This window comes from Oncorhynchus gorbuscha, linkage group LG21, assembly GCF_021184085.1.
Source record: "Oncorhynchus gorbuscha isolate QuinsamMale2020 ecotype Even-year linkage group LG21, OgorEven_v1.0, whole genome shotgun sequence".
Lineage (NCBI taxonomy): Eukaryota > Metazoa > Chordata > Actinopteri > Salmoniformes > Salmonidae > Oncorhynchus > Oncorhynchus gorbuscha.
In genome coordinates, this window is record NC_060193.1 from 17,394,166 (window position 1) to 17,407,724 (window position 13,559).

General features: G+C 47.9%; 1 protein-coding gene across 2 annotated transcripts; it reads left to right on the plus strand.

Annotated features, from left to right (window-relative positions):
* Nucleotides 1–1,416: 1,416 nt before the first annotated feature.
* On the plus strand, nt 1,417–9,637 carry LOC124008098 (cytosolic phospholipase A2 gamma-like). Of its 2 annotated transcripts, XM_046319072.1 has the most exons (7): nt 1,417–1,812; nt 1,895–2,062; nt 3,533–3,613; nt 3,787–3,870; nt 5,134–5,288; nt 6,241–6,415; nt 8,888–9,637. In XM_046319072.1, the coding sequence occupies exons 1-7, from the start codon at nt 1,566–1,568 to the stop codon at nt 9,070–9,072; spliced, it is 1,095 nt and encodes a 364-aa protein (XP_046175028.1). In that variant the 5' UTR covers nt 1,417–1,565; the 3' UTR covers nt 9,073–9,637. The 2 variants fall into 2 exon arrangements, with proteins under 2 accessions (XP_046175028.1, XP_046175029.1); XM_046319073.1 differs by lacking the exon at nt 3,533–3,613 and having other exon boundaries at nt 1,432–1,812.
* Nucleotides 9,638–13,559: the final 3,922 nt, after the last annotated feature.

The following is a 13,559-nucleotide window of genomic DNA, read 5'->3' on the forward strand; positions in this document are numbered from 1 at the left end:
TCCTATCTCTTCCTTGCTAGCTAGCCGACTACAGCGAACTTACAGTCTAATCAAAAAGTAACAGAAAAGTAGCTGCATTTGCATTTGTTTAAGCTGTTTTCTAGTGACAGCTATGTTTTTAGATCAAATCAAATGTTATTTGTCACATGCACATGGTTAGCAGATGTTAATGCGAGTGTAGCGAAATGATTGTGCTTCTAGTTCTGACAGTGCAGTATTATCTAACAAGTAATCTAACAAAATCACAACGACTACCTTATACATACAAATGTAAAGGGATGGAATAAGAATATGTACATATAAATATATGGATGAGCGATGTCCATGCGGCAGAGGCAAGATGCAATAGATGGTATGAAATACAGTATATACATATGAGATGAGTAATGTAGGATATGTATACATTATTAAAGTGGCATTATTTAAAGTGACTATTGATACCTTTATTACATCCATTTATTAAAGTTGCCAGTGATTTGAGTCTGTATTTTGGCAGCAGGCTTTATGTTAGTGATAGATGTGTTGTCTCTCGGTCCCAGCTTTGATGCACCTGTACTGACCTCGCCTTCTGGATGATAGAGGGGTGAACAGGCAGTGGCTCGGGTGGTTTTTGTCCTTGATAATCTTTTTGGCCTTCCTGTGACATCGGGTGGTGTAGGTGTCCTGGAGGGCAGGTAGTTTGCCCCCGGTGATGCGTTGTGCAGACCGCACTACCCTCTGGAGAGCCTTGCGGTTCAGGGCGGTGCAGTTGCTGTACTAGGCGGTGATACAGCCTGACAAGATGCTCTCGATTGTGCATCTGTAAAAGTTTGTGAGGATTTTTGGAGACAAGCCAAATGTCTTTAGTCTCCAAGGCTGTGACTATAATCGAAGATAATTATTTTGGGATACATCCCACAGCTAACACAATCACTTCAAACGGAATGTATATATCAATGAAAATAGGTTCATGATTTAGACTGGCGGGGAAACACTGTCTGCCTGTCAGTCTCGTCCCGACACCCAACATGTTCATTACTATGGGACAGCTGGAGATTGAATATTGAAACAAAGTTGAAAAAGTCAAAGAGACAGACAGCGAGGTTTATACAAATCTCTGCTATTGAAAACTAAACTTTTATAGTGGAGATCAAGTTTATTAAGTGTCTGGCTGGGCTGATGAGACAGTGGACTGTGCAGTCAGATGGAACAGAGTAAATAGGCATTTTAATGTTATGGATTTAGCCGGTGGTAATTTGTGGAATAGACCCTGGCTGGAATGTGGTTTTAACCAATCAGCAATCATGATTAGACCCACCCGTTGTATAATAGACAAACGACATGACAGTAGTAAAAAAAACTACAGGACAATAGTAGACATTTTATAATGGGTGGGTCTAATCCTGAATGCTGATTGGGTAAAACCACATTCTAGCCGGTGATGGGAGATGGACCAGAGGACGCTGGCGGGAGGAGCTATAGGAGGTCAGGCTCATTGTAATGGCTGGAATGGAATAGGCCAAGAGGACATCCTCAAAACCAAGGACGACACTTGAGATTTACATCTCAGACAGGGTTACCTCATCATGAGAGGAGGTTGTGTTTCCAAATCCTCTCTGCTACACGTGACCAACCTGTTCTGTTCTGCAGGGCACGAGAGCATGATGTTGAAAGAGAACATGAATATGGTTGAGAGAAGCGGGAAGGTAAAGGTGTGTGAGTGTGTGCCCTCCCAAGTGGTGAGGTGTGTGTCTGAGCTGATCAAGTACGCTGATGATCCAGATCCACTGAAGACAAAGGAAGTCATCGCCACACTGGGACAAATACTGGAAGGTGAGGCACACACTTATACACACACATGTGCACAAAGACACCATAATCATGACCCTAGTGATAATGTGTATAATGACTCTAGGTCATGTGAGCAGTAAGGGCGAGATGCTGTGGAACATGGACCCTGAGAGCTGGAAGAGAACCAGCCTGGTGGAGAGAAAGAAGTTCATAGAGACAGTCAGTCTGGAGCTCATCCTCTCCCCAGACAGCTGGGCAAAAGACTGGAAGGACAAACGCTGCACCTGCAATGGTAACAAAGGCATTTTATTACTCCAACACCAGGTTAGCCCGTTCAACTACAGCGGTTCCAAAAATATTTTTGGTCTGGCTGACTGGGAGAACACTTTTGAAGAACCTTTATGGGTTCCATGTACTGTCGAACCCCATTAAATTCCATGTATAACATTCTGTGGAAATGGTTCTACATAGAACTTAATAGGGTTCTACATGAAACCCAAACGGGTTATCACTGAAGAGCCCTTTATAGGTAGGTAGCACTATGTAGTGCTTTTATACTTAGAGGCATTAGACACCAACATCATATTACCTGACTTTGCCTTCATGACTCAAGACCATGTTAGTTCACTGACCTGATGCCTTGGAGCTGAGTTTTTACAGAAGGTTTGGGGACCTGGATGTAAAATGCAGTATGGTTATGTGGTAATATGGTCTTAGTGTAAGAGGGTATATGGTACTAGGTAGTTATAAACAGTGGACATCTGTATCTAGTACAGCTCCAATAGGGGAGGCTGGTGGAGGGAGAAATCAGAGGACAGGTTATTGTACTGCTTGGGAATGGCATCATGAACGCTATCAAACACATCTCAAACACGTGTTTGGTACGATTTCTCAATCCATTCCATCCATTACAGTGAACCCATGATCCAATTTCTCCCACCACCAGCCCCCTGTGGTTCAGCATCATGTCATTGGGCGGCAGGGTAACCTAGTGGTTAGAGCATTGGACTAGTAACTGGAATGTTGCAAGTTCCAATCCCCGAGCTGACAAAGTACAAATCTGTTCATCTGCCCCTGAACAAGGCAGTTAACCCACTGTTCCTAGGCTGTCATTGAAAATAAGAATTTGTTCTTAACTGACTTGCCTTGTTAAATAAAAGTTAAATAAAAAATGTCCAGCCGCCCAGTCCCTTATAGGATACGTGTTCCTGCTGTAGGGTATAGTGGTTACTGGCTAAGTGTGTGTGCACGCATGTATCAGACAATAACCGGCAGAGGGATGCAAATGGAAGATTGTCTTTCTGGGTAGATTGGGGTATGTGAGCGGGCGTACGACAATGACTTGAATCCTTAAATTCAGGAGTTCAACTCAGCATCGAGTCAATTTTGACAAAAGTCCTTTAAGTGTTTTTGTTTGCTAATTCTTGTTGCTCATGCACATTTTTGATAGTACCTTCAATTTACCCTTATCCAAGCCACTCCAAGATAATACCTAATCCTAATCTCTCAACGTTAATGCCTAATCCTAATCCTAACCACTCAAAGTTAATGCCTAACCTTAACTAGTGATGTTATGTTTCATACTGGAGCTCTGAGGCATGTGTCGAAGTCTCTAAGCAGCTAACTTTGAAGCAGTGTGCCGATGTGTGTATTATTTGATCAAAAGTACAACATCAATGATGTCTGAAGCTTCATTTTTATCACGTGCTTTTTCAAACCGTGTGATACATGCCAGACCATGAGGTCATCTTTCTTGTTTTAGCCTCTGCAGATGAATCAAAGTATATGATGACTACAGCACAGACGGTTAATTTGTCAATAACAAACTGCTGGATCTTTGATGGTAATGTTTTTTTTATTACCTTTCTGTCCAGTATGATTACTATGGAGGTTGTGTGTGTGTGTGTGGGTGTTCCCTTAAAAGAAGGATACAGAATACATGCTCTCTCCATCACTGAGATTATTTTTGACCAGTTGATATGAATAATTTGATATTGGTGTGTGTGTCTCCTCCAGGCTGGTGGATTCTACAGAACATTTCCCCTCTGGTCAAAACATGGGAATGGGGAACCACATCCAACTTCCTCTTTAAGGTCCAAGGTACAGTAACATCAGACCTCTTCCTTACATGTTAGCATAACTAGTATCAGTCATCAGGATCTTATGTTTCCCTCCAAAATAGCAACTTTCTTGGTTCTCTCTTCTCGCACTCTCTCATCCCCCGCTCGCTCACTCTCTCTCTCTACCCCTGCTCGCTTTTTCTACCCTCCCCTGCTCGCCCTCTCTACCCTCCCCCGCTCGCTCGTTCTCTCTACCCTCCCCCGCTCGCATGTTCTCTCGACCCTCACCCGCCTGCTCGTTCTCTCTACCCTCCCCCGCCTGCTCATTCTCTCTACCCTCCCCGGCCTGCTCATTCTCTCTACCCTCCCCCGCCTGCTCATTCTCTCTACCCTCCCCCGCCTGCTCATTCTCTCTACCCTCCCCCGCCTGCTCATTCTCTCTACCCTCCCCCGCCTGCTCATTCTCTCTACCCTCCCCCGCCTGCTCATTCTCTCTACCCTCCCCGCCTGCTTGTTCTCTCTACCCTCCCCCACCTGCTCGTTCTCTCTACCCTCCCCCACCTGCTCATTCTCTCTACCCTCCCCCGCCTGCTCATTCTCTCTACCCTCCCCGCCTGCTCGTTCTCTCTACCCTCCCCCACCTGCTCGTTCTCTCTACCCTCCCCCGCCTGCTCGTTCTCTCTACCCTCCCCCGCCTGCTCCTTCTCTCTACCCTCCCCCCCGCCTGCTCGCCCTCTCTACCCTCCCCCGCCTGCTCGTTCTCTCTACCCTCCCCCGCCTGCTCATTCTCTCTACCCTCCCCGCCTGCTTGTTCTCTCTACCCTCCCCCACCTGCTCGTTCTCTCTACCCTCCCCCACCTGCTCATTCTCTCTACCCTCCCCCGCCTGCTCATTCTCTCTACCCTCCCCGCCTGCTCGTTCTCTCTACCCTCCCCCACCTGCTCGTTCTCTCTACCCTCCCCCGCCTGCTCGTTCTCTCTACCCTCCCCCCGCCTGCTCCTTCTCTCTACCCTCCCCCGCCTGCTCGCCCTCTCTACCCTCCCCCGCCTGCTCGTTCTCTCTACCCTCCCCTCGCTCGCTCTCTACCCTCCCTCCCCCGCTCGCTCTCTACCCTCCCTCGCCCACTCGCCTCTACCCTCGCTCTCTAACCTCCCTCCCCCGCTCGCTCTCTAACCTCCCTCCCCCGCTCTAACCCCCCCCACTCTAGCTAAGTGCTCACTCGCTCTCTACCCCCGTCTCACTCTACACCCCCCTCACTCTCTACCCCTCCTTTCGATTTACCTCTCCATCTCCATCTTCCCAGATGCTAGAGTTCCGGAGAGCATGCGACTCAAAGAGAAAATTCACCTGGTAGACGCTGCATTAAAGATCAACTCTCCCTACCCTTCCGTCCTGCGCACTTCGAGGAAGGTCGACCTCATCATCTCCTTGGACTTCAGCGAAGAAGACCCATTTGAGGCAAACACACACACGCACACATGTATTCCTATTCAAGCCTTTCAGAAGAATATGAAGTGCCTAGGTAGTAGTGACCCTCTCTCTCTCTCCCCTCTAATGTGCTCTTTAGGTAGATGTGACTCTCTCTCTCTCTCCCCTCTAATGTGCTCTTTAGGTAGATGTGACTCTCTCTCTCTCTCCCCTCTAATGTGCTCTCTAGGTAGTAGTGACCCTCTCTCTCTCGCTCACACACACACTCTCTAGGTAGTAGTGACCCTATCTCTCTCTCCCCCCTCTCTTGTGTGCTCTCTAGGTAGTAGTGACCCTCTCTCTCTCCCCTCTCTTGCTCACTCTCTAGGTAGTAGTGACCCTAACTCTCTTTTGTGTGCTCTCTCGGTAGTAGTGACCCTCTCTTTCTCCCCTCTCTTGCTCACTCTCTAGGTAGTAGTGACCCTAACTCTCTTTTGTGTGCTCTCTAAGTAGTAGTGACCCTCTCTCTCTCCCCCCTCTCTTGCTCACTCTCTAGGGAGTAGTGACCCTCTCTCTCTCCCCCCTCTCTTGCTCACTCTCTAGGGAGTAGTGACCCTCTCTCTCTCCCCCCTCTCTTGCTCACTCTCTAGGTAGTAGTGACCCTCTCTCTCTCCCCCCTCTCTTGCTCACTCTCTAGGGAGTAGTGACTAGGGCATGTGTCAAACTCATTCCATGGAGGGAGTGTCTGTGGGTTTTCACTCCACCCTTGTACTAGATTGATGAATGGTCACTAATTAGTAAGGAAGTACCCTCACCTGGTTGTCTAGGTCTTCATTGAAAAACCAAAAACATGCAGCCACTCGGTCCTCCCTGGACTGAGTGACACTCCTGGCTTAGGGAGTAGGGCCTAGTGAGAAGGAAGTAGTGCCTAGGAATTAGGTACTAAGGGCTGGTTTGGAGAAGGACATTGACATAACCATACAACTGATCCTGCTCCTCACAGACTGTGTTTAGTGCCAAAAAGTACGCGGATGAGCTGAAGCTTCCCTTTCCCCCAGTGAAGGAGAGTGTGAGGGAGGAGAAAGACCATCCTATGGGCTGCTACGTTTTTGAGGGGCAACACCCTGAAGAGCCCACCGTCATGCACATGCCCCTGTTCAACCTGCAGAACTGCCATGGTGTGTGGTAGTCATCATAGTAGTCAGTGTCTCTCTGTCTGTTATCCTTGTCTCTCTGACTACGCCCTTTTCTGACTTAGTTTTTCTCTGTGTCATGTCTTTTTCCTGTATATCTGCACCAACTGTCTGCATTTTATGATGGCATTAGTATTGTTTATCAGGAGCCACATTTGCTACAGCTACTCTTCCTGTGGTTCCCACAAAACACAATGGTAAATCTAAACAAACTTAAAGATACCAAAAACAATTTAGTCCAATGTTGCTAAATATCACATGGCTGTCCATGGTAATAATTTCTCTGTGTGTATGCGTGAACAAGTCAAATGGAAAATGTTGACTCACCCTACTTGTAGACTAGTTGAACACCAATGCCATCCTCGTCTCTTTCATGTTGACATAACGGTCTATGGCTTTTAGTTTTTGTTGTCATAGGCCATCTAGCTAAAATTCATGCTTGCCTAACTTCCTTGCATGGGCAACCATGACCCAGCTAAATTAGCTAGCTAGTTAACATGAGACTACTAGACTTCATATAGACCCTACAGATGCGTGTGACTCTTGGTGGCAGTGCGTAACCCATCGCCATCTTCACCCATTAAACAGCATAGATTTGTTTTTATTACTTCTAAAGAAAATAACTTTTTTGGGTTCTCATATGCTTACAATGATGTTTTGATTCTTGCTTGAACAGTTGCTAAGATTATATTTGGTTGTGATCTTTGCAAAATAACTATTTTCGATGCAGCAGTTATCTAGAATGCTAACGATCATTGAAATAGCAGGACATTCATACAAACCTTAAAATACAATTATAATCCAAAAGTAGTGTGAAATGCACTCATAAGCAACATGTAGAGTCTTTTCTTGCTGGCGTTCTATAAGAACTCCCCCTTGTTCTGACACCAGGTTGCACACCTCGCCCTGGTGTGGGAATGTTTGTAAACACAGAAACAAGTCTATTGAACCTCAACCTCAGAATCGGCATCAGAATCCTTGGCCTGTAGAGAGAATTAAGTCAAAACCCCATCTCCATCCATGGCTTAGGAAAGGGACTATTTAGCAAGCAAGCTACTGCAGGACATCAACACAAGCAGACCAGAAACTAACGTTTTTCTGAAAATGACGTTTTGTTTAGGAAAGGATTTGATTGGTGTATATCCAAACTGGCCTCTCTTGGGGTGCGTTTTGCTGCACTAGTGTAACGGATGTGAAATAGCTAGCTAGTTAGCGGTGGTGCGCGCTAAATAGCGTTTCAATCGGTGACGTCACTTGCTTTGAGACCTTGAGGTAGTGGTTCCCCTTGCTCTGCAAGGGCCGCGGCTTTTGTGGAGCGATGGGTAACGATGCTTCGTGGGTGACTGTTGTTGATGTGTGCAGAGGGTCCCGGTTCGCGCCCGGGTATGGGCGAGGGGACGGTCTAAAGTTATACTGTTACACTAGGATAACCCAATGTTGAGATCAGCTCAATGCTGAAAGGATAATTATTTAAAACAACGATAAAGGAAGTCCAAAATGCTTGCTGGCATCACTCAATCAAATGCTACTGCTGCAACATGTTATACTCTTTGGGTCCAGGCAGCATCAGATGCATGAGCTACACATACTGACACAGGGGGGCGCTGTTTCCCTCCCTCAGATGATTTATCCGGTGAGATTCAGCCACTTACGAAGTGACCTGAAAAGTATAAAAACACAGAAGCTGTGTTCGAATACCCATACTAACCTACTGTATACTACATACTTAACGTGTATATACTATTAGTTTAATTTAGCATACTGTAAATTAACGGGATCCTTTCAGTTGAGTGTACTATCGCTTCGCATGTCGACCAGAAGTTGATGCTGTTGCTATGCAACCGCTTGTTAGCTTGTTAGCATAACAAATCAGTAGCTAGACTTTGGGTTTGTTTGTAAATTCAATCTGGAGTGTCAGGGAGTTGTCAGCTTGTCCGTTTGTAAATTCAGAGAGTTTCGCTCTCGGAACAATTTAATTGCGCTTTTTTTTGCCAACGTTTACTGACACTGGCCACATTCAATGGGTGTTGAGCGTTCGTAAATGTATTCATTCTGTGCTCTGGTATTGTCAGATGAGAGTGCTCAGAAATCGGAGTAGATAGCCAGAACGAATTTACGAACACACCTGCAACACTATACCACTTAGCTAAGCTTTTGAATGACGTGAATAATCAAGTCAATAAACGTTGGGCAGTTAGTAAATATAATGAACGTTTGATGTATTAGTAGCCAACTAACATTACAGTGGGTAACTGACATATCTGTTACATAGTGCTGTAATGATATGCTATTCGGTTTTTATAGCGTAGCTAACAAAATGTAACTTATTTGAAAGGTCATGACTTTGTTACATTGCTGAACATTTTCTTAAGGACACACCTCAAATATGTCCACCCCTCCCATCTGAGCACAAGCCAGCTGATGTAAGACATGTACATTGTTCTGTTCTCTTCCTAGACGAGGACGAGATTAAGAAGGAGAGGGAGAAGTACAAAACATTCCTGCTTCACTACGGTGCGCCGGAGATTGACCACCTCCTGGAGAAGGCCCAGGCCAACATGAGGAACAACAGAGACAGGATCCTGGAACAGATCATTATGGCCATCCAACGCAGAAAGAAGCGCATGTCAGTGGCTCAATAGTTTTTATCAGTGGTGGAAAGTATCTGTACTTTACTATTATATTTGACAACTTTACTTCAAGACATTACTAAAGAAAATAATATACTTACTCTATACATTTTCTCTGACTGCCAAAATTAGCTTGTTACATTTTGAATGCTTAGCAGAACAGAAAAAGTATAATTCACGCACTTATCAAGAGGACATTCTTGTTCCTCCCTACTGCCTCTGATCTGGCAGACTGATTAGAAGCACCTGCTGTGCATCGGTTGCTCACCTGTGTTCCCTACAAATGCTGTCTTGAATCAAAAGGATTTGTACCTACACACTGGAGAAAGTTGTATCGTCTGTGTATGTTGTCCCTAATGCAGTGAAAATAATAAAAAATGATATAAAAAAATATGTTTTATGCAACATCTTTTTGAGTTCGGACACATCACACTCTTTGTCTGCTTCTGAGAGTGTGATTGTCCCCTTTTTGATTAGGACTCACTAAACACATCCATTGTTTGATGTCTGAGTGTTGGCGTGTGCCCCTGGCTATCTGTGAAAAATAAAATGGTGCCGTCTGGGTTGCTTAATATAAGGAATATGAATTTATTTATCCTTTTCCTTTTGATACTGTTCCTGGAGAGGCCCCCTCCTGTAGGTTTTTGATACTGTTCCTGGAGAGCCTCCATCCTGTAGGTTTTTGATACTGTTCCTGGAGAGCCTCCCTCCTGTAGGTTTTTGATACTGTTCCTGGAGAGCCTCCCTCCTGTAGGTTTTTGATACTGTTCCTGGAGAGCCTCCTGTAGGTTTTTGATACTGTTCCTGGAGAGCCCCCCTCCTGTAGGTTTTTGATACTGTTCCTGGAGAGCCTCCCTCCTCTAGGTTTTTGATACTGTTCCTGGAGAGCCGCCCTCCTGTAGGTTTTTGATACTGTTCCTGGAGAGCCTCCGTCCTGTAGGTTTTTGATACTGTTCCTGGAGAGCCCCCCTCCTGTAGGTTTTTGATACTGTTCCTGGAGAGCCTCCGTCCTGTAGGTTTTTGATACTGTTCCTGGAGAGCCTCCCTCCTCTAGGTTTTTGATACTGTTCCTGGAGAGCCTCCATCCTGTAGGTTTTTGATACTGTTCCTGGAGAGCCTCCCTCCTGTAGGTTTTTGATACTGTTCCTGGAGAGCCCCCTCCTGTAGGTTTTTGATACTGTTCCTGGAGAGCCTCCCTCCTGTAGGTTTTTGATACTGTTCCTGGAGAGCCTCCCTCTAGGTTTTTGATACTGTTCCTGGAGAGCCGCCCTCCTGTAGGTTTTTGATACTGTTCCTGGAGAGCCTCCATCCTGTAGGTTTTTGATACTGTTCCTGGAGAGCCTCCGTCCTGTAGGTTTTTGATACTGTTCCTGGAGAGCCTCCATCCTGTAGGTTTTTGATACTGTTCCTGGAGAGCCTCCCTCCTGTAGGTTTTTGATACTGTTCCTGGAGAGCCTCCGTCCTGTAGGTTTTTGATACTGTTCCTGGAGAGCCTCCCTCCTCTAGGTTTTTGATACTGTTCCTGGAGAGCCTCCATCCTGTAGGTTTTTGATACTGTTCCTGGAGAGCCTCCCTCCTGTAGGTTTTTGATACTGTTCCTGGAGAGCCTCCGTCCTGTAGGTTTTTGATACTGTTCCTGGAGAGCCTCCGTCCTGTAGGTTCTTGCTCCAGACCTTGTTCCTGGGTTTGGAGTGAAAACCTACAGGAGGTTAGCACTTAAGGAACAGAGTCGGAGAGCCCTGGTCTATATGCTTCGGACACAAAGACTATTCTTGTTCTCATAGACTAGGGGTATTCAACTCTGACCCTACGAGGTCCGGACCCTGCTGGTTTTCTTTTCAAACTGACAATTTATTGCACCCACCTGGTGTCTCAGGTCTCAATCAGTTCCTGATTAGAGGTGAACAATGAAAACAAATGCACTGGCTTAGAGGTCCAGAGTAGAGTTTGATGGTCATAGACTAATGACTTGTTGACCTTTTAGACTATGAATGCATAACTAAATGTGAATATGCATGTAGGTCTATAGGCCTATATGTAGATGTATGGGCCTGCATATGTATAGGCCTACACTGGTAGGGCTACATATAGGTGGATAGGCTTACTATATACACTGCACATTGGAGTATAGCCTGCATCTCACGTCTCATTTCCTCGACCAGTGCAGCAGCATAACTCTGGACACAGACCTCATTACAGACCTCCTGCAGGTACTACTGATCACACTCACTTCCCCTTGTTTCTATTGTCTTCCCGTGAGGTAGCGGGCTCCAATTGGTTTTTGCAGGAAACTGACTACTGCTGATACCCCACTGGAGGGGACACGGTGGTTAGTGGAACCCCCTGGAGGAGAGGCAGGGCACTAGGGTCAGTCACTGGAGGGGACACGGTGGTTAGTGGAACCCCCTGGAGGAGAGACAGGGCACTAGGGTCAGTCACTAGAGGGGACACGGTGGTTAGTGGAACACCCTGGAGGAGAGACAGGCCACTAGGGTCAGTCACTAGAGGGGACACAGTGGTTAGTGGTATATCCTGGAGGAGAGACAGGGCACTAGGGTCAGTCACTAGAGGGGACACGGTGGTTAGTGGAACCCCCTGGAGGAGAGACAGGGCACTAGGGTCAGTCACTAGAGGGGACACGGTGGTTAGTGGAATTCCTGGAGGAGAGACAGGGCACTAGGGTCAGTCACTAGAGGGGACACGGTGGTTAGTGGTATATCCTGGAGGAGAGACAGGGCACTAGGGTCAGTCACTAGAGGGGACACGGTGGTTAGTGGAACCCCCTGGAGGAGAGACAGGGCACTAGGGTCAGACACTAGAGGGGACACGGTGGTTAGTGGTACATCCTGGAGGAGAGACCGGGCACTAGGGTCAGTCACTAGAGGGGACACAGTGGTTAGTGGAACCCCCTGGAGGAGAGACAGGGCACTAGGGTCAGTCACTAGAGGGGACACAGTGGTTAGTGGAACCCCCTGGAGGAGAGACAGGGCACTAGTGTCAGTCACTAGAGGGGACACGGTGGTTAGTGGAACCCCCTGGAGGAGAGACAGGGCACTAGGATCAGTCACTAGAGGTAACACGGTGGTTAGTGGAACCCCCTGGAGGAGAGACCGGGCACTATGGTCAGTCACTAGAGGGGACACAGTGGTTAGTGGAACCCCCTGGAGGAGAGACAGGGCACTAGGGTCAGTCACTAGAGGGGACACGGTGGTTAGTGGAACCCCCTGGAGGAGAGACAGGGCACTAGGGTCAGTCACTAGAGGGGACACGGTGGTTAGTGGAACCCCCTGGAGGAGAGACAGGGCACTAGGGTCAGTCACTAGAGGGGACACGGTGGTTAGTGGTATATCCTGGAGGAGAGACAGGGCACTAGGGTCAGTCACTAGAGGGGACACAGTGGTTAGTGGAACCCCCTGGAGGAGAGACAGGGCACTAGGGTCAGTCACTGGAGGGGACACGGTGGTTAGTGGAACCCCTGGAGGAGAGACAGGGCACTAGGGTCAGTCACTAGAGGGGACACGGTGGTTAGTGGAACACCCTGGAGGAGAGACAGGGCACTAGGGTCAGTCACTAGAGGGGACACGGTGGTTAGTGGTATATCCTGGAGGAGAGACAGGGCACTAGGGTCAGTCACTAGAGGGGACACGGTGGTTAGTGGTATATCCTGGAGGAGAGACAGGGCACTAGGGTCAGTCACTAGAGGGGACACGGTGGTTAGTGGTATATCCTGGAGGAGAGACAGGGCACTAGGGTCAGTCACTAGAGGGGACACGGTGGTTAGTGGAACCCCCTGGAGGAGAGACAGGGCACTAGGGTCAGTCACTAGAGGGGACACGGTGGTTAGTGGAACCCCCTGGAGGAGAGACAGGGCACTAGGGTCAGTCACTAGAGGGGACACGGTGGTTAGTGGTATATCCTGGAGGAGAGACAGGGCACTAGGGTCAGTCACTAGAGGGGACACGGTGGTTAGTGGTATATCCTGGAGGAGAGACAGGGCACTAGGGTCAGTCACTAGAGGGGACACGGTGGATAGTGGAAGCTCCTGGAGGAGAGACAGGGCACTAGGGTCAGTCACTGGAGGGGACACGTGGTTAGTGGAACCCCCTGGAGGAGAGACAGGGCACTAGGGTCAGTCACTAGAGGGGACACGGTGGTTAGTGGAAGCCCCTGGAGGAGAGACAGGGCACTAGGGTCAGTCACTAGAGGGGACACGGTGGTTAGTGGAACCCCTGGAGGAGAGACAGGGCACTCGGGTCAGTCATTAGAGGGGACACGGTGGTTAGTGGAACACCCTGGAGGAGAGACAGGGCACTAGGGTCAGTCACTAGAGGGGACACGGTGGTTAGTGGAACCCCCTGGAGGAGAGACAGGGCACTAGGGTCAGTCACTAGAGGGGACACGGTGGTTAGTGGTATATCCTGGAGGAGAGACAGGGCACTAGGGTCAGTCACTAGAGGGGACACGGTGGTTAGTGGTATATCCTGGAGGAGAGACAAGGC